This window comes from Telmatherina bonti, assembly GCF_933228915.1.
Source record: "Telmatherina bonti genome assembly, chromosome: 7".
In the NCBI taxonomy this organism is placed as follows: domain Eukaryota; kingdom Metazoa; phylum Chordata; class Actinopteri; order Atheriniformes; family Telmatherinidae; genus Telmatherina; species Telmatherina bonti.
Genome location: NC_136625.1, coordinates 21,716,842 through 21,738,762, shown reverse-complemented (window position 1 = coordinate 21,738,762; position 21,921 = coordinate 21,716,842). Strand labels below are relative to the sequence as shown.

Sequence of the window (21,921 nt, the reverse complement as noted above, 5' to 3'; positions counted from 1 at the left end):
GACATAAGACCACTGACAGATAGCATCCGATTCCTCAGAAATCCTGCTTCCTGATCAAAGCCTGTATCCATGGAAACAAATCCATAACAAGGCACTGACACACCTGATGGAATATCATCCATGGAGACCTGTTTATCCAGTGCCCATATTTATTGAATGCGCAGCAGTGCAGAGAAAAAAAAAAAAAAGTTGAGAAATACCTCAGGTGCAGGTGAGGCCAGTGATGATTTGATCCTTCACACTTCTGTAAATATGCACAGTTCACCATGACAGGATAACAAGCTGACAATATCGCTGTGTTATGCCATTTCTCCCAAATATATGCAGGCACACACGCAGACTGTTAAAAGAGGTTGTAGTGGGGCAGCTGTGCCAGGTTCTTTTAAAGGGAGTGTGGACCAGGGGGTGTGTAACTGGTGTCCCTGGTGGGCTGAATCCAGGTCATCTTTTGAAGTGACTGCTAATCCCTTTAATGCAAACTACATGCCCCACTTGCTGCGCTCTGTTTAAAACACGGCCTTGGACTCTCTAAACTGGCATGGACTAGACACACCTGTCACGGAGACATCACCACACATGTATGCACAAATACACACACCTCAGTGCACTCATGGCTTCTGTTCGACACACAGGCTCTGAAAATAAGGGATAAAAATGTGTGAAATTACATGAGGAATTGTTAGTTGCAACTATATGTTATGGTTACTGAATCCAAGTGGAAAGGTTTACTAAAGCAGTCACCTTCAGTCTGTTGCTGCAAAGTCCCTCGGGCAGTCTGAGGGACTCCTATTAGCCCTCCTTGCATTCTTACCTTCCTTCTACCCTTTCAGCTGCCTCCATATAAAGCATTTAAACACCTCGACAGCTTTCCTTTCAGCTAGGGCGATTACTTCTCGACAGGTTGGGTAATAAGCTGTTTGACGTGGAGCAGGACTGCGACCCCTGTACGGGTTAGCGTGGCACGCCTGGGCCCTGCTCTCCCTTTTTTTTAAAGAGGCTGCTCCGGACAGCTCCTCTGCTTCTCTCTCTCTCCTCTTGCTGAAATAAAGCTCCTTTAAGTGAGTCTGGGAGGAGACTCCCCACGGGATGCTCTCTCTCTCCTCTCTTCTCCTCACCTCACCTCCTCCCACTCCTCACACTCCACCAACCCCCTACCCCCCGGTGAAGACATCCTTGGTGTTGCTGAGGAGGGACAGGAGCACGGCAACCTTATTAATGAATGCGGCCCATTACCCGTCAGCCTGGCTCCTTGGTGACTCCCAGAAGCCCCTGCAGTACGTGACTTCAAATGGCAGGATATTGACACGGGGAGAGCAAAGCGGCTAGAATTGAGTGTGTGCGCCTATGTATGTGTATGTGTGGAAAAGAGAGAAACACAGAGAGATTTGTGCTCAACTGAGTGTACATGGCTTTGTGAGAGTGTGACGGTGTGTTTAGGTGTGTGTGTGTGTGTATATAAATGTGTGTGTGTGTGTGTGTCTGGACCCCAAAGGAATGTAGCTCCTTGGATATAATGTAGGGCTCGTAACAGCTATTAGAGGGGAAAATAACCCCTCTGGGGAATGGCTCCCCCCCTCTGAATGTCCCAGCTCTGTCTGACACACACTACATTCTACCTTTTCCTTAAACATGCCAGGAGTTTTCTCACTGAGGGCTTTCTCAAGGACGGTGTTAAACGACTTCAGTGGCTGTGGCAGCCATGCAGACTAAAGGGAAATCGAGAAAAAGAGGGGAAAAAAACTTTAAAAGAAAATGAAACTGATACCTTTATCTCTGTGGATGCTGAACTCTGCAGAGTAACTATAAACTGTTCTGTGCATCAGCAGAGAAGGTGAAATGGAGGCAGAGGAGGAGATTTACTTTCCAATCTTTCCAACTTGTCAAGTTCATCAAGCACCTCTGCACAAATGATTGATAAGTAAAATACCTAAATGAGCGACCACAAATTAGATAAGAAACACACAATTCACTCATGCTCTTTGTGAGAAAATGACCAAAATGTCATCTGCCCCAGCAAGGAGGATGTCGCTAATGGTGTCACTCTAAAATCACTGCAATTTAGGATTAGATGCCCTCCATTAAGCCTTTTAGCTCTCATCCTTACTCCAATTTTATTCCCCCTGAAACTCTGCCATTCCCCTTATCATCCATTTCCCTCCCTTATATCCAACCCTTAATCTCCTCCTCGATCCTTTCAACCACCTGCTGGCCACACAGGCCTGCTGCAGGGCCCAGTTACCAGCAGTCTTCAGGTAAACCATGGCACTCCATTCTCCACTAAATTAAATTTTGCACTGATCAATAACACACACCTACTTCTTTTTTTAAATTTTTTTTATAAAGACTGGCTGCACTGGCTGAGAGCGAGCCCCTTCCTTTCTCTTTTCTTCCCTTACCGGCTCTGTGCCACCATTAAACCACCACTTTCATCTGATTACATCACCCTACTGCAACGCCCTCAGGGGTAGTGGAAGAGGAGGGAGAACACCCGGCAGGGGTCTTGTGTACCCATGCAAACAGGTGCAACATGTCTTAGGAATTCAACTCTATTGCAGAAAGGCAGAGGGGGAGGAAAATGGGGAACGATCGGGGAAGAGCAGAAACCAGGAACGAGAAATAGCAAGTCAGCTGGGGAGCTGATTTATTAACTAATCATTCTTTATGTCGTTCCCCATTGCTCTGGTCTCCATCGATAGCACGCAGTCTCCAGTGAGGCAATGGAGGTGCATGTCTTACATCAGTTCTGCAGAAAAAGACCAGTGGACTTGCAGCCACAGCTTTTTCTTTCATCTGATCTTGCCATATTAGAGAAAAATCCTCAGATTGTCCAACATCACAGAGAGAAGATGTAAAGCTTAATTGCAATGCTAACACAGTTTGATTAGCGTAATGGTAATACCTGCTGAGCACATGTTAAATACATTGTGTTTGCTCTTTACCTGGTGTTATCTAGCATGTTGCATTAAAGCAATGCCTTATTAAATGTCTAAAAAGCCAAGTGAGAAAAACTGACTTCTGAAGTCATGGCCTTCAGGATTTCTTGACCAAAAAAAGCATTTAATACAAGACTAGCAGTGAGAAATGAATTATCCTGCAGGTGTAAAAATACAAAGTGCTCAAGTTCTAAACTATGCATATTCAATTCTAACAATCTATTGATAATTATGTACTACTTACTGAAGTAGAAGAAAGAAAAAAAGAGATTTAAAAGGTTTTCACACTGTAAATATTCCTTTACTACTACTTATGATGACAGCTGCTTTGCAGCATGGAGACAAATGACAAAGAAAGAAAAATGGTTTTTCATTAGCTATCAACATTTATCTATGCCTTTTGACATTCAATTCTAACAGCAAAGCATAAATCAGACATGAATTCAACATTATTTACAGCTTACAGCCCTTTTTAAGAACCCTTTTAATTAGAAAAGTTCAGCACATCCATTTAATACCACAGCAAATGTGTCTTCTTAAATTCATCTGTGATTGAAAATTTGAAGACCAGTCAAAAGTGTAAACATTCCCCTCTAGGCTCTGATTAAAAGCCTTGCATGCCTGACATGCAGTAAGCCTACATAGCTGCGTTTGGAGCGAGGGGAGTGTGCACAAAACCACTGAGACCAATGCACACCCGAAGTCATTGCTCAGGAATTTAATTAAGGCAAAAGAGAATGTCACTAAATGATCCTAAAACAAAGTACCTGTGATTTTTTATTTTTTATTTTTGTGCCGTTGAGTTTGGGGCAACTTGAAGCAATGGAACCACCTGGATGTTTGAACTTATTTGTGTTTTTGTTATGACCGCAAGATGAGCAGTGATCTTTGAACAGTAATGACCCCGCTATGTGAGAAATCTGCCGCAGTGTGAAGTGTGTTGCTGTTGTTCGAATCTACTCTGGGGAAAGACAGGAGTGTTGCATTCTGTCTTGATCTTTAATGGTGTGTTGAACTTGGTCCAGTATTGACTCGTTCCTCCCTTTGTGCTTTCCGTACTGTTGACCAGTCCACTGAGAAAGTAATCCTTCCTGCTCTGACCTCAGGCAAGGCTTACTGCTGGCTAGTTTAGCCAATGAAGAACACAATCAAATAAATAAATAATACAGCAGTTGGCATTCTCCACAGTCATCACTTATCAGGCTGCAGGGAGAGTTGACCCCAAACACTGTTGTACCACAACCAGCCTGGTCTCCTTGGTAACAGTCTGTCTTGTTTGAAGTGAGGTGCCCAGGGAGTCATGGTCATACTGTAAGAGCATGAAGCTAGGAAGAAGATGACGATCCCAATAGATTTCAATGTATTTTCTGCAAAAAAAATGTATTACAAATCTATAATGTTTGCAGTGCTTTGATTAGACGTCTAACAACCCCAAGCAAATACTTCTGAAGTGCAACTGGAGATGACAGACCACCCTTTTTGTAGGCCGCTGCTTTGTACCTCCAAATGATACTCATTACCCTGTCTAAGTAGACAAGTGAATGGTACTAGAAACACACTATGCCGCGATCCCGCTGTTTGACTGAGGTAGCAAAACAACTGCACAACTGCTGTGTTATTATGGGGCCTCATTAAGTGAGGAGAGAGTGGGAGAAGGGAAAAGGGAAAGACGAGATTCAATGGAGGGAAGGCCTGCGAGGGGGAGGGAAAAAAAAAAAGGGAAAGAGTGAAAATGAAAAAAACACAAGAGAGCGATACAAACTGTATTCTGAGGTGATAGCAACACACAGATGCCTTTCCAGCCAAAATGAAGACTATGACTAAAGAACCCAATTAAGGGCTTTCTTAGGGGAGCCATCTTGGGAGGGGGATGGGTTTTCCTGGGACATGAGCCCTGGGCTACATCCTCTAATTAGACAGAGCGAGGGGGGAGGATCTCTGCCTGTCACTAGGAGGGAGATGGGGTCCGTAGGGTTCCACATGTCAGTCCCAGAAACAAAACACAATTACTTTCACATTTAACCACTTCAGTCAGGGACACACTTTGACTAGGGATACTACAAAGCACCCCCGCCTCTTCCATCCTGCTACAGTAGATGCGCCACTTTACAAATGCTGCGATTTTATTTACTTAATTATTTATTTATTTCGAGGACTTAATTTCACATTTCAAAGCATCCAGTATCTGCACTGTTTTCTGACCAAAATAGAGGAGTAAATCAAAGCGAACTAATTGACACACAATTGGTCCAATTCAACAAGCGTTTCCAAATCTGAAGAGTCAAACCACTTTGGTGTTATGATGAGTGAATGGAAAATTCCAGGGGGAATAATTGTCGTAATGCTGTTTATTCTGGCCTCTGCTACGTTCTGTTAACATCAACAGCACAACAGGCGCTTGAAAATCAAATCACTACAAGGCAAAATTAAACCTGCAGCGAGTGTTCCTGAGAAGCGCTCAAAATGGTGTTTATCAAAGTTGCTGAAAAAGTCAACTAAGAAAAGTAAAAGAGACATGTTTGAGGAAGAGATCCGGTGATGGATTGTAGCGCAGTACACCAAGCATCTCCTCTTTGTTTGTATTTAACTTTCCCCAGTAGTGCAACAGAGGAAAAAGAAAAAAAAAGAAGAGCTCAAAGGCTTCTGGGAGTTTTTGTCATGTCTCCCTCCAGACAATGTGTTTGCATGCACATATCAGACCCTGGGAGAGATGAAGACAAAGGCAAATACATAGAGCGCACACTCAGATGTATACCCACAAACAGTCTCACACGCACACACTGAGAAAGAGAAAATCCTCCCAGGATCATTAGGTCTGTCATGCTGTCTAATCCTGATCCACCTACAAAACTAGAACACAACTATTGTGATACATCACAAGTAATCTAAGGGTGTTTGTGTCCCTATTTACAGTGTAAAGCAGTGTGCGCACAGTGTTGTACATAATTATAGATAAGCTTAAATATTAATGATGGCGCCTCACAAGTCAACGTTTTTTTTTTTCTAATTCATTGTTGTTTTATTTGTCGAGCAACTTTTTGAAATGGTGACAGAATTCTGAGCACCTGGGGTGATAAAGAAGAAAACAAGTTGTCATATGAAAGGAAATATAAATATATATATGCAACTTTCAAATGCGTGAAGAGCTGTCACACTTGGCAGATCAAGTCATTCGGAGAAAAATTTGGTGTTTGAGAGCCACTTGGGGACAAATGCATGAAGCTTTGCTTTTGTATGACACATTTGGGACTCGGGGCAGTTAGGGCATTTTTTTTTTTTTTTTTTAAGGGGCATATTTTAAGATTCATTAAAAAAAAAAAAAAAAGAAAAAAAACACAAAAGACATCTGGGAAATAAGGTCTCCTGTGTCATGCTGAAGAATGCCATTAAAAGGAAGAAGGGAAAATGAAACACCCAAAATAATATTTCTAGGAGCCATCATTAGCAGAATTAGAGCATAGCAATGGCATTTTGATGCTTTAATATACATAAAGATTCCGCTTCGTTGTGTCCATCTCCTCTGTTATTCCCCCTGTTTTTTTTTGTTTTTTTTTCCTCAGACAAGCGTTATGACAAACATAGCTGTTTACGCTGACCTGGTGACCATGAAGCCTATAAATATGCTTAATTAAAACAGTGGAATTGGTCACAGCTTGGCAATAATGGTCATCACACAAGGAGAGGAGAATCTCATTTGTGAGGGGGAAGTAGAACATGATGCAGATGTGCTCTTGTCACTTTCAGCACTCATTAAGGCCAGGGAGCTTTGAATGGTCTTTGAAGGAATCCCTTTAAAAAAGACACTCCAATTAAGGTATGTGTCCTGCGGGCGTCTGAAGCGAGGGAGAAGCCATACAGCATCCCACTACTTGGAGTCCTCCGTTGATCACAGCACGGCACAACTCAACACCCAACTTACAATCTCATGTCACTTCCAAGGAATGATAATGAAATTGGAGAACGGAGGGAATAAAAGACACCCCGGCTTAAAAGGAACAAGGGAGTCTCGTGCAGAAAATGTCATCTTTGGTGTTGTGAAACTTCAGTCTCATTGTCTTGTCTTTGGAGGAATGAGGATCATCGAGAGAGAATCCTCTGACTGCAGTCCTCCATTGCTGCAATACAGGAGCTGAACTTGTGCGTTTCTTTACAAGTGAACTGCACTCAGAGAAATGTCACATTTAAGCTGGAGCTAATACTGTGCATCCATCAGTTAATGAATCTGGCTAATTAATCCGGCCTTGCAGCATTGTCACTGGCTCAGCTCCGTGTGCAATGTGAAAAGCTACTGTTCTGAAGCTGACACAAAGGGAAGAGTAAGTCTTTTTTTTTTTTTCAATAAGTTTCACACTTGCAGTGTTGTCTTTATTAGCGTCCTGGGACATTTTCTCCAGTGAGGGGACTGTTACAGTGAAAGGAGCTTATTTGGGTGAGAGTATAAAGTGAAACTATGCCCGCAAGTTGTTGAAGGGGGTGGGCGGTAATTGAGGGTCAGAGAGAGCACTGAACAACCAGCCCAGTTGTCCTCCCTATCAACACCTCATGAAATATCTAGACTTTGCTCCATATTTTAATAGGGTGAGGGAAGGGACGTGCATGGTGGAGGTAAGAGTGTATGATGGTGGAGGGGAGTCCTCTGGAGAGTTTCAAGGGGAATGGTGGTCTATACATCTCACTGCTTATTTTTTATCTGAGTAAGAAAGTGGAAAGAGAAATGGAAGAAAAAGAGGATGAGAGCAAGAGAGATTATTCTCTACTGGAATCTGGATTCTGGGGCATGCAGGCCCAGGCGTCAGTCAATCTGGTTGGTCTGAAGGGGGTGGCTGGGCGGGGGGTCCTGGGAGGGCTGATTAGACGGATGCTCTCCCATCATCCATCTCGACAGGCTGGCGAAAATTGGCTAGCCCCTCGCAGGGTAGAGTTCATGGGGGGAGGCGGTGGGGGATGATGTGGAGTGGTACACTGGATACCTGTCACAGCCTTTGGTCTGTTTCAGAATCTCAGCAGCAAATTAATAAAATATCTTGCCTGCTTCCCTTTACCTGCCGTGGCAGCTCTCCCTCTTGCCGTTCTTTCTCCCAGCTTGCACTGGCCCTTTGACCCCTCCGACTACTGTGAGAGATGAGGAGCCCAGGCAGCCGGTGAGTAGGCCAGAGTGTCAGGGAGAAATCGGGAGAAACTCCAAACTCAAGACCAAGCAAAGAGAAGGAGCTCTCACTGCTGGAAGACAGCTCCACTTCAGACAGACTGACAAACGACTGCTCCGTGTCAGCGAGACATTTTCTTGTGAAACAGCACCAGCAAACAACAACTAAAACAAGCTTCCAACTTGCACTGTTTGCTTTGCTTTAGCTGCACAACCAGCCTATCATTGGTAAGTTCAGGAGCTGTGTGCTAAGAACAGTGATGTGCAATGAGAACTGAAGAAAGGACTTTAACTTCACCGCAATATATGTAAAAAAACAACTTTGTTGATTTTTCTACTAATGCCATATTACACAGAACGTGTATGTATATGTACTGCATCGCAGCATGTCAACATGAATTCACTTGGGACTTCCTTTAGAGCACAGAACAGGTTGAAGATAATGATCATCGTATCCCCCAAGCTCATTCCTGCTCTCTTTTCATAACCTCCTGTTTCACAACGGAGTGCCATAGGTCTTTCATGTTCTGCTCTTGTTTCTTCACACGGAGTAAAACAATATAATCATGCATGAAACATCACCTCCGGGAGGTGGAGATCCCTTTATTTCAGAAAATGTCAAAAAAAAAAAAAAAAAAAAAAGAAAGAAAAAGAAAGAAAGAAAAGTAGAAAAACATCCTGAGGTTATTTGAACTTGTTTACATGTACCTGCTGCAACCCGCTCTATATAGAAAACACTAGTACCAATGAGAGATAAAACTGTGACAAATTGGGGGGCTTGAAATGAATGAAAGACCTCAACGTTGGCAGTTTGTTGGTATGAAAAGCTTGTTAAATAATCCTCTCTGCAGTGGAGCTGCATGTTAGTGGATCAGAACTTGTTTTATTCATGTTAGCGGTGCTTGAATGACCAGCAGATAATGATCACACTCACCTTCCTCCTGGCAGACACACAACACCGTGTTTACAACCTGAATCTCAATATGAAAATCATTGCCAATCAATGGATACTTCCTCTGGCTACCAGCTAATACACAACACTGTATAGTGAAGTTTCAGATAGGAGGATGTGGTCAGGAGCTTCTTTGGGCAAATCAAGGCAAATTAAAGTTTCAGCGATCAGATTAAGCATCGTGGTTATAGACAAGCCCTATTTGAGCAATTTAGTTTCAAAAGGTAACCGAAAAGGATCTGGATATGAGAAGTGTGCCATGTGTATGATGAAGAATCCCCCAAACAAAACAAAGCTGCTTGAAAACACCACCTCTGTGAAATAATATAATAAGGTCTGTTTCATTTTTTCAGGTTCTCCAAGGACCGGAGAAAAAGATTGCTAGAAAATGGATTATCTCTCTAACATTGCAAGTTCATAAGTCCAACTACTAACTTTGTTGAAGGGCAGATATGGTCTCCCAGAGGACATAGCTCATATTTAGCCACGAAGCCTCCTCTGCGATTGGGAGGGGAGATGCAGGCATATTGACTCAACTGTGTTTTTGCCTCAGCACTGTATGTAATTACCTCTTCAAAAACGAGCATTCCGCTAATCCTCTAATTCCAGATATTTTAGTGCTCTGCTGGTCTAATAAGCAAATCAAATCATATCTGCACATCACAAATGAGTTTTGGAAACGGACTGAAATAATTCCTTCTGAGTCGCTCATCCCAGCTGGGATGGAGGGGATAGCCAGTGTGCAGTGAGTGATGTTTAGTGTTTTGTTAAGCTGTCATGTGTGATTAGCAGGCATGGTTAAGCTACCCAAGGCCAAACTCTCACCTGTAGCTCTGTCTGGAAGAAGAACTTCTGCGGGCACTGCGAGCAGTCGTAGATTTTGTCCTCTTGTCCGTGAGCAGAGAAAATGTGCTGCTGGAGCTTGTTGGCCTGGACGAACACTGCGCATATAAGAAAAAGAAGGACGGGGGGGGGGGAGAAAAGAGTAACTTGTTGGTGCTGTATAAATGCAGGGTGTTGTTGAGAAGACTAAAGGGAAAATCGTGCAAGTGCAATAACCTGAAAAAAGAAAGACAGCTATGTGAAATGGATGAGAAAAATGGGTTAATTAGAAACCAACAATGTAATGTTGACAGACAAATTAATAAAAAAAACCAAAAACTTTGTTGTTATTCGACATATACTAGGATTAAACAAAAAATGTGGATGTTAACAGTTACTAGAGCGGTCATATTTGTGGCTCCAGAGCTAGTGAATGCATAATATTTTGGGAATAATGATGCTCTTTATTTAGCGCCGCTGTGGGGACAACAAGCCAGGAAATAAACAACCACAAAAACTGGCAAGGCTTCAAGTGCAAAACATGGCCTCCATTAGTCTACGTCGCTAATTATATTGACAATATAAATATTCATGATGTTGCGCTACTTATTCATGCAGATACCGACTACACTCGCCATCATATAAACACACAACTCGCTGGAGCTTAAAACATATACCATACATTTGTGCTTTAATTAAGCCATAGTCCACACTGAAAAGCTAAGTGGGATAGAATTGTGCGCATCTTGAGTGTCTTGCATGTGTGTATGTGTCAGGATGCTCTCCAAGGAGCACTTCAAACATGCCGTTTGTTATCCCAGACCCTTGTGCTTTAAGGATGGCTGTCTAATCTCAAAGGTCTGGATGCACTGGAAAAGTTAGGATGTGGGGGCTTCATTTGAATTTCTTACAGCTCAAAATAACTTTTCTTCTAATGTGTGCACCAAGGGCCACAAGTAGAGAAGGGAAGAAAAGCACAGCTGTAAAAGGTGAGGTGTCTGTTGGAGAAGGCTTTGGGTTGTTGCGGCTCCGTGGTGGGGCTCTGCAAGTTTAACATGTCCCAATTTGAGCTCACCTGGGAGTGCTGTTATTAATTATTGAGCTTGGTAGAGCTAAGACACATTTGACTCCACTGAATGTCACAATTCTGACCTGGGAAATAAAAAGTTTAGATCCACAGCAGACACACTGCGGAGACGCCGTCAGACTGCTAATGCCTGGATGACAGCTGTCTCTGGAACATGGCAGCATGTTAACCAGAAATGCACAAACTTCCTCAAATGAACAAGCCGTACCGCTGTGGTCCCTTTCTGAGAGTAACGACCACAGTTATATGTGGATAAGCACGCCTGCAGATATATGGATGCTTCAACATTTGGTTACACCACATTTCCCATCCAAGTTAGGAGCTTGGATAATAAATGTTTGTTCCTCCAAGAAAAAAAAAAAAAAAAAAACACGTTCTGAACCCCCCCCCCCCTCCCAAAAAAAAATGCTGATGAACAATAGCATTATACTTCAGCTGTGTTTTGTCTGCATATACTGTACAGAAACAGGTCACAGCAGCTGCAGGAAGCCTTCATTATGTCTTTGGGTAGAAGAGGAAAAAGTCAATACAGCAAAAATAAAAATGGATTTGAAACTTGGGGGGCCTTCAAATACTGTACAATAAGGCCAAACACAACTGAGATGTCAAGTTAGCTTTTACTTGCTGTTAACATGCATTTCTGCTCCAGTGTCAGTGAGAGGTACATTTAATCAGCTATGCATTTATCAATTTATAGCTTGGCATTCATTTACATGCAGGAGGAGAGTGGCAGCTGGTTTAAAGAACAAGGATCTAAAGTGCTTTAATGGCATACGATAAATACTGAGTGGGCAAAAGATTTGAAGACATTTAAGGCACGGACATACATGGAAACCAACTCATTTTATTGCCAGGTTACTTCTGACGTATCTAACAACTTGGGTTATCTTTGAGTTTACTGAGGATGATTGCAAAAATCTAACTTTGCCAATGCTGTGGTAAATGTCTAACTAATACCAATAACGTGAATTTGTTCTTATTTTATTGACTTCATGGTTGTTTTTTCAAATTGGCATGCAATGTGTAATACAGGGATAAAGTAAAAATGGGTTACAGAGGGACATCGTCTTGGCATTTGGCTGCATGAATCACACATAAAATATGCAACTGTGTAGCCCATTCAGAGAAGAAACAGAGACATGTCTTCCTGGAGGGTTAAAACGAGGACATGGAAAAACGAGGAAGAAAATAATCCAAAACCACATCCAAATAGGATCAGTGGCTGGCCATTGTGTCTTTCCCTGCTGAGAATATGAGAGGGAGAGAAAGAGAGAGAACTTTGTGGAGTTTGTTGGCCGTGGAGCTGGAGCAGAGCAGAGATGAACAGAGCGCTGAGCCGGGTTGGGCGTCAGGGGTGTCAGGGCTGAGGGGGCTGAGGGGCCAAGGTCTCCTCGCTGTGGGGGATATTAAGCCCTCTGATTAGATCTCAGGGGCCGCCCATGGCAGACGTCTCCTTTACTACAGGCCCCAGCTCATCTTTATTTTGGCAGGGTGGTGCTCTCTGCAGGCTGCACTGCACCAATACTAAGCTGTTTGTGCAAGGAGGAAAAATAAGTTTATCCTTTTTTCTCCCTTTCTCTTTTTCATTTATTTATTCGTCTCGCTTGCATGTGTTCGTGTTTGCTTAATCCAAGAGTTCACTAACACGGAGGCTGATCCTAATGTTCTCAGGCTAAACAAACTGAGTGAGCTGACATGGAGGTGTAAGCTGCTAGCTACTAAATTAGAGCTTCGCCAGTGTATTATTTTTCTGTACATTTACTTTGTGCAACATGTCAGGATCGGAACTGTGCATAGCTGCAGAATGGCTGCAGCTACTAAACAAAAAAAAAACCCCAACTAATTAAACTACTGTAGTTGTCAGACTTGTGTGAAGCGGTGCATCCTGTAGTTTTTCAAGTTTGCTTCTCGTGCAGTGACATAAGTAAAAGAAAAGTGCACACACTCACACACACACATACAAGACTTTCATCAGGCACACTTTCTTCTGTTTTGTTTGTCTTAAGCACATATTCCCAATCACAATTTCCACACCAGCCCTCCCTACTGCTCCTAAGGGTGCAGACAGACACTTCTAGCTGCAGGCTCCCCCACTTCTGAAACCTGTCAAATCTGTCCTGGGAGAGTCAGCCTCTCTCTCATCATCCAGGGGCTTATGGACCTCTCTCCATTTACCCTCCCTCCCCTTCACAGTTCTCTTTTCCTCCTCCACTTCCCTCCTTTCATCTCACATCCAAACTTGCCAGTTGCAACCTTCTCAGCTTCCTCTAAGTTTTGTCTCCTTTTTCTCCTCTATTTTGTCTGTCCTCATCTACCACCTGCAACTTACTTTTCTCCATACTTTGTGGCATTTTTTTGCCCCCTTGCCAGTCCCAGGAGGGTGGATTGAGAATAATCAGGTGTGTCAAAGAATGACAATCACTCTCTGCCTCCCACTGCGTTTTGGGTCACAAGGGGCAGATCAAACAAAAATGTGCCAATCCAGTGGGACTGGTCTTTTAATCAAAGAGTAACCCTGTTAAGTGAGCGAACCCGACAACCCTAGTGCTACCACTGCCACCACCTAGTTTGATCAAAGTTTCACTTTAATGTTCAGACTCGTTACGTCCATAACAGGCACCCCTTTGATCTGGAAAAGTAATGTTTTTGAAATAGCACATACAATGCCACTGTTCCGGTTTAAATTAAAGTGCATGGAGACCCTTTGAAACAAGTCTCCATAAGTTGCATTCAGGGCAACAACTTAACAGTGTTCAAAATATTTTAATTGACATAAATATTACCATTTTATGATACTTCCCACATCTGCTTCACTACATCCACAAATACCTCCCCTCAGTTAAAACATATAATACACTAACTTAGTGTTAACAACCTGAAAATCTATAAAACCCTTGAAAAGAATAAAAAGCTGAACAGGTCACCCGTGAAAGCTGCTTGTATAACAATCCAGCATTGATTCTGCACTTAAAATAGTTTGATTTGTGTAGATTTTGTTGACTGTAATTGTGCACTTATGTACTTATCCTCAACCCCTTATTGCTGGAAGCCATGTTTTATGCATCACTCACACATTTAGTCGGGCGGTATTCAGGGAAAAAACAGAGATTAAAATTTAGAGCCACACATGTGCTTAGGGATAGTAGTTTCTTTCAACTATTAGTAAATCGCTTGCAGTTGTGCACTTTAAGTCCTCTCTTGTAGATAATTTCTCCAATCATTTCCACTGAGAATTGAAATGTTTTAAGGACTTATAATAGATATGTCTTATATGTTTAATTGGTGATAAAGTTTTCTTATTTAAAAATTAATTCATACAGTCCAATCTTGATATAATCATACATGTTTGTTAACATTTTTTTCTACCACTGTTTAGATGTTTCATAGACAAACGCAGCTGTGTTGTGAAGGTGTAATATTGAGTAACTTGTCAGATGTGTTATTTAATGTTTTCGATCCTTCATTATAATAAAATACATTAAATGTGAAGATTAACATTTCTTTTACATACTATGCTGTTGAAAATCAGCACTGTAGTAGCAAACACATTAGAATAAAGAACATATAGTGCTTCAGTTTACCTGTGTTGCTGTTTATTTTCTCAAGTTAAAGGTATTAATACTACTTCCACTGCCAAACATATCATTAAAAGAAAGTAAAAAAAATACATGACTTTCAAAATTTAAACACCAATGTTTTTGGGTAAATCTTGGTGGTGGAGTTATCTTATAGAATAGAGCAAGTAATGCTAGGGTGTTGCAAATATCTTTCCTTCTCTATATTCAAGGCTCAGCTTGAAGAAATATATTCAAGGACAGCTGTCAGCCAATCACTCTGTTTCCTCCAGCTCTGACTTCAGCTCAGTCTGCCTGTCCCCAGCATCCCCAACAGAGGGAGGCCTTTCAGTTCACCCTATACTCTCCACCGCCTGCCTTCCCACTACCACAGGCCTTCGCCCATCTGTCTGTCTGCTCTGCGACCGCTGTCCTGAGGGTGCACTCTGTCTCTCCCTCCACCCCTCGCTCTCCCAGCATCCCTCTCTCTCATGCGCCGTGATCGATATGGACGCAGAGGGAGAAGAGGGACCTGTCTGTCAAAGCCGGCGGTGGAAAATGAAGGCTCAGATGAAGGAGGCATGCTCTGTATATTAAATGCCCAGACCCCTGTGAGGGGTGGTGGCGGGGGGGGGGGGGGAGAGGTTCAGGGTGGGGAAATATCAATAGGCTTCGTCTAAAAGAGAGATAAAGCCAAAACAGGCATGTAGGGGAGTGGAGAGACTGAAGATGAATGAATAAAGAGCTGTGAAGTGAGCTAGATGAAGACTTAACAGAAAGAAAAAAAAAAGTGTGATCTAATGATGTTAAATGATTAAACAAATGAAGATGAGGCAACTGCATTTTTTTTTTCCAATTATTATTTTTTATGCTATGAGTAGAGGGTAGGCAGGCAGAAAGTATGGAGAGGATTAAGCTGAGGACCCAAAAATTGTTTGGAAGAGTAAAGAGCTGAGATGGAAGAAAGAGTGAAGAGCTGAAGTTAACGACTTTGCAGATTTCATTATAGAGATAGTTAACCCTATTGACACTGAAGGAGGGCGCTATCCTCTCAGGAGGAGTCCGGTCCTTCCACCTCCACACACAGAGACAGATGAGATCATTACAGCTATCAGCACCACTGCCATCCACAATTAGCACATCTCCTTTTCTTTTTCCACTCCTCCATCCCCCATCTCCCCTTAGCTCACACTGTCTTCCCCCCTGCTCTCTTTCTTTCTCCCCCTCTCACCTCATGACACTTCTTTGGCCTCGATTTGGAGGCAATTTGACTAAATAAAAAGCCACATGCAACAAACTGCTTTCAGCTTTACTTGGCTTGCTTGCTTGACCTTTCCAAACTCATTTAGAAACCATTTGCCTTTTCAGACTGAAAGAAGATGGCTGTGGACACTATGACGTGTAAATGTTTCGGAAAAGTTAATAATAACTTATTCAGCTCTTGAAATCTTGTCATCATTGCATGGGATTGAGAATTCACAACACACGTACTCTTGCAGGCACAATACAAACCTGTAAAGCAGACCGGACACTTGAAGGTTCCACCCATGCCCTCAAAGCTGTGCTCAATCAGGTGGCATTGAAGCTTCGCTGGTGAGTCGAATGACTGACTACAGAGCTTGCATTCATGGTTCAGTCCTTCCTCTGTGGAGAAGAAACAACACAAACACACAGAAAACCATAAGAGGAAAAATAAACAGAGCATGAATGGCCAAGGAGCAGCAAAGGTCTCACTCGGCCTTACCCCCCACCTTCACATCTTTTTTTTTTCTTTTCACATGAATCTAAATTCAACAAATTGTGGCAAAGACCCCTGTCTGTGATTTCCATGAATCAGACAGGAAATAATAACGTGTGATCTGCTCCCATCAGGCATAAATTGGATGACCTGCCGGGGTTCTTATTGTCCCGATGAGGCCTTGCATGTCAGGCATTATTTGATTAAATTACATGAAAAATATATTTCTTTTCAGCATCCACAAATTAAAATAACTTTGGTGGAAGTCCGCATGGTGCAGGAAACAAAACTTTGCAGAACAACATGGATCAACAATAGTTAAACAATTACATTTGAACAACTAAGTGAAAAATAGTCCCTCAAACTTTCTAAAATCACCTTTCTCTGAGCACTTAACACTGTTCATCAGAGCTACAACATACTTCAATGCAACAAAATACACCAGTGTTTATTAGCATCAGAAATCCCCACGTCTTCATCAACATTAGGCTTCCTCAGCCGTAGTCGCTGATAAATTAATGTCACAACTGTTGACATGCACTCTTATTTGTACTACAACAACCTGCTGACTCAAGAGGTTCAGAGGAGTACCCATCTCCGTGTGTCAATAAAAGACCTTTACTCTCTGCCACAGGGCCAGGCTGTGCTCGATCAAACTCCTGCCAAGCCTGACATTAAGTCTTGGGGTGTGGTAGATACATGAGGGACTCATCTAAGTTTTATTTCCAGGTCTCTACGGCCTGAACCAGAAACATGTACACAAGCTGTTTATTAAAGGTGTTTTAGGCAAATCTGGTGAAAGAAATGAACTGAAAACAAGGAATTAAAAAAAAAAAATTAAACTTGAATGGACAAATTTCCTTCTGATTTGTATTCCTTCCTTTTTTTAAAAATTTTTTCTTTAAAGATCTGAACATATTTCCTGTGTACCAGTAAGTGATTATCTGAAAAACATGCTTAGGTCACAGAAATAATATAAATTTATTGCACTGTAGGCTTTTTTTTTTTTTTTTTTTTTTTTTTACAATTATGCCAAAAGGTTTTTGTTCATATCAATAATTTAATCAATTTTTAAACACTGAGTCTGGTGAAACTGAAAAATTGGTAGTCTTCGCTTTTATGCCTGTGAACTGATGGTAAGTAGTAGTGACAACTGAAACCCAACGACCCTCAACACTCCAGGAAAAGAAGGGAATAGCAACATGTCCTGCAGTGCCAAAAGAAACTTTAGGAGTGTATGGATATTGAACTTTTTGGCATAGCACAGTTTTGTACATTTCCCCCTTAATCTTTTTCAAGTTACAAAACTAAATGGCATGATATATCACAAAGGATTGTTAGTTACATGAAAACCGACGTGAAGCAGTGATTCATCACAAGCTAACTGATAACGTTCCTGAGCGACTGATTTGCAAGAGGTAAAAGCCGATCAAAGCAGCTCGTTGCAGTTTAAAAGGTAGTGAGTTGATGTTGTGTTCTGCAATCACGCATTTGACAGATGAGCTGCTCTGTAGCCTACATGTGCATCTGAGTGTAGCAGCAGGTATCAGTGAAGGAGGGGGAGGAGGGCAGCATGAGTGCATCCATGCAGCCGTGCAAGAGGATCACTGTCCTCTTTGATCACCATTCAGTTTGCTTATCTGTGTAAGGGTGTACGCTGAGGTCAAGCTAGCTGCAGTGTTCACAGATCTGTTCCTCTGCCATATATGCAGCCCTCATTTGACCCTACTGCACAATGCTGTCCCTTCAGAGACCCAGTCTGCTTCATTATGCAGATAACTGCACCTGCCTGACTGACCTTGCGTGTGTGCATGTGTGTGTGTTTATGTCTGTGAGCAGGTGCATCAGGGGAAAATAGAGATAAAGTCAAAACTCTACACATTTAAAGAATAAGGCTGCTGTTTTTTTTAACTGTAAAAAAATTAAGCAACCATTCTCTTTGAATAGATTTTGACATGATGCTTGATGACTTAAGTTAATTAAATAGGTTTCATTGCTGCAGAGGCAGTAGCTGCTTGTATGATGACAACATTGTCTTGTCAAACGATTCGCTGGTGATAACAAAATTTGTTTGTGGACTTAATCTTAGAAGACAACTCCAGCAAATCCGAGTAACGACAGTCAAAGGACAGAAATTAACGAGATTGAGAGAACTGGTTGTATATCTGATGTGTGACCTGTTCAGTCTGTTAAAGCAGCATTTTGGGCCGGATTTTGGATTCAGCTGTGTAACAGGGGCTGAATCAGGCTGGCAGACTGTTTCTTAGTGAGAGCCAAGGGAGGAAGTCAGCTTGCTCACCCCTAGAGCTGCCTCATTGGGCTGAGGTCACTTCCTGTTGCTCCCCCAGCCTTTCTCCAGGGCTGCCCAATCAGCAAGGCCCTGTGCGGGCCCCCACCCCTCTCCGAGCGCTGAGCAGACTCTGGATATAGTTACAGGGCCACGGGGGACTGTCAGCTCTCTCTCTCTATCCTCATCTCTCCCTCCTCCCACTCTGTGTTTCTGAGTCTCCGGAGTGTTCTCCGCTGCCACCACCCTGTCCCCCTGCACTCCTAAGAAAATCCTTTAGATGAGAACTGCTCCTGCGTCTGCTCCCTCTAAGCATCCCTGACACCAGCAAAGTAAGCCCATCTGCATATCCACAGGGCCTCGCGTTCCTGTGGCTCATGGTTTATGTATTTCACAGCTCCTTAAAACACAAACGCCTAATATCTCTCCCATGTGGAGGACAGGAAAGGGAGAGAGGAAAGCTACTCTCACAAAGAATGGTCTTTATTTCTTTGTGCTGTTTACTTTTTTATCGAGTCTGAAGTTCATGTGCTGTTGAAGGTTGTTTGGGACGCAGAGGCTTGCGGGTCTGGTTTGTATAGTCCAGTAAAATCAATGATGAGACAGCTGTAGTATACTGAATTCTATAGGTTTAAACCAGTACTAACAGTCTATGTGAGTCTGATAGACATATTACTCTGCATACAATTGGAAATGCCGAGCCATCAAATGACAGTGAGTAAGAGACTGAAGCTTAAGCATACGAAGGCAGTCTGACTTTCTGATAATAGTGTGTAATTAAGTGTAATGCAGGCCATTCTTTAATTAAAAATCTCCCTCAGCTTACTCTATTCTAATGCTGAGAACCTTACTCTAGTTTAACAATTCTGCTGTGAAGCGGTTTGAAATGGAGCATTTGATTTTGCACAAGAAAAATCTGACACTTAGATTTCTACTCATCTCTGGGGCACAGTGAATGGTTCTCTGAAGCTCACTCTTAGAGGGACCCAAGTTGCCTGTGTCGCTAGAGTAGATGATATTAAGGACATCAATCAGGGCACTTCTTTGCTGAGAGTAATGAGTAAACAAGTGGGAGAACAAATTGAGAATATTTAGTAGTCAGGAATGGTTTGTTTTGGAGGAGTAGAGATGGAACAGCCATAGTAATGAAAGCTTGTCCCCACAACTAACAGGCCGCTGCAGCTCTGAGTTTCTAAACAGTCAAATCTTGCCCTAAAAACTGGAAATACCTCACTGGAATGAGCATGTTTATGAGCATTTTTACCTTTAGTAAGAGTTTGCTGTTTGTTCTACCATCTGTCTAGTTTGATCTTGGAGTTATGTGTTAATAAACTGAGGAAATTTAGTATTCAGTAGATTCACTGCTGTATATACAACATACCACAGAATGCTGGATGGTAGCAGAAGAGACAGCTGCAGGCCTGTAAACAGTAGGTGGGTTTACTTCTCTCCTCTCTCCACGGGAACTATCCATTAACAGATAATGGGGGAAAAATCAGAGTGATTAAGGCCCAGGGAATTATGGGTGAATACAAATTGACTCCACCTCCATGTGGTGTGCTCTCTTGAGGTAGAAGCACTGCTCATAAGGCACAAGCTCATTTTAGAAGTACTACATAGGCCATTAAGGACTGGAGAATGCAGTGTATGGGGGTAGGAAGGTGGTATGTGGTAGCGCAGAGGGATGGACTCCCCTTGGACCAAAGCTGATTGGAGAATGGGCTCCTGGGGGAAACATTGCTAATATCTATTTCCTGCCTCCACACTTAGGGAAGGACAAAACGAATCAAGTGCAAAATGTTGAAATTAAAGTATAAGATTCAATTCCTGGCATAACAAAAATCTCTGTACCCCTTCAAAGGGTTTGTGTATTAAACAAAAAGTAAAGGAAATATGATTGTGTGCAAGTTAACAAAATCAAATATATTGGAGGAGCAGAAAATTAAAGGTTTACATCAAGAGGGAAGAGGGCATGTAAAGACATCCAGTCTTAGCAAGAGAACAAGAAAGCTAAGATAAGCAATACTTGGGTCCCATTTTTCTTGCCCAAAGCTGGAGAAAGATGGGTGAGGATATGATATGTTGGTCGTGGTGATGCTTCCACACAGTAAGAGCAAAGGATTCTGGGGGAACACAGCTCTAACAGAATGTCAGCTGTGATGCATGGCAGCTCGTTGGAGGTGCTAATCAGAGCAGGGCTCTTCTCCTGCTAGGATCAGCCACTCTGTGCCTACATTAACCGCTTCACAGCTCCCCTGGCTACCGGGCCAGCGGTAGAAACACCGAAGTGACAGGTTTTTGTGTTGAGATAAACATGCGCAACGCTTCAATGAATGTTACAAAGGGTTTAGCCAAGTAGAACACCTTTTGGATTTTACAAAACATAAGGGACCAAAACATGAGGGCACTTATACACACACTAGCACATATTTCTTGTTGGGTTTCTTTTGTCCAGCATGTGTAAACACACACTGTAGGAATATTTAGATTTTTAAAATTTATTTCTATAAATAAAGTAAATAAAAAAGAGGGAAAAGGAAGAAAAATATGTAAAAAGCTAAAACTAACATTATTTAGCCTGGTAAAAAAGGGTTAGCTTTCAACTTTTAAACATTACCATGGTAACGAGACCGAGCCCAACTTTCTGTTTTAGAGCCTTTCTTGTAAAGCTAATGTATTTTGAGTTATGAAACATTCTAATATATCTTGGCATGAGTCTGTCAAGAAAGAATATTTAAGGCAAAGTAATGCACACAATATGAATCTATCTCCATTTATAATTTCTTTACTTGTATGTCCTCATTTCTTCTCTATGCCTCCTCTCCAAGACTCCTAGTCCTTCTCGCTTGGGATATAAACACGGAACAAAAGAAGACATGAGGAGACTGAAAGAGGTTGTGGTAATGTTCATTTAACAATGACACAACCTTGTTTTTGAACCTGTCATATTGAAACAATGCCAAATAAATGTCTGTGGCACAGATGAACTGTTGCTTCTTTTTTACACTATGTTCTGACCTCTGTCAGGTGAGCATTAAGTTCTTGGAAACTGACTTGTAATTAACTGTACAAAATGTGCTACATACACCCCTCTTATATGTTACAAGACTTCTACCAGGAAACACCTGCATATCCTCATTTCTTCTCTATCCATTCAAGGAAATTAAGCATCCTTCACAGTGGCATGCTGAGATCAATTAACAGGTCACAGAAAGGAAGATGTTGGAAAGAGGAGACAAAATGGCACAAAACCGAGATATGAGACTGGCGAGTCACCTTCAAGTATGTATGAAGATCATTCTATTCTTTGTGTTTGTTATTGTACCCCTGGCATTGCACATTTAAAAGCCTTTATGACTAATTCAATATTTCAAACAGTTGCCTTACATCATGGCTGTTGAT

At 42.1% G+C, this 21,921-nt stretch overlaps 1 protein-coding gene across 5 annotated transcripts in view; it reads right to left on the bottom strand.

The window, feature by feature from the left end:
• The window catches only part of LOC306758752 (zinc finger protein 521-like), an 89,800-nt gene that overhangs the window by 1,670 nt on the left and 66,209 nt on the right, over positions 1–21,921 (bottom strand). For all 5 annotated transcript variants that reach the window (XM_079244135.1, XM_079244136.1, XM_079244132.1 and 2 more), the window contains 2 exons: positions 16,007–16,138; positions 9,857–9,972 (listed from right to left, as the gene is read on the bottom strand). In XM_079244135.1, coding sequence (XP_079100261.1) covers positions 9,857–9,972; positions 16,007–16,138 — 248 coding nt within the window. The remainder of the gene's footprint in view (positions 1–9,856; positions 9,973–16,006; positions 16,139–21,921) is intronic.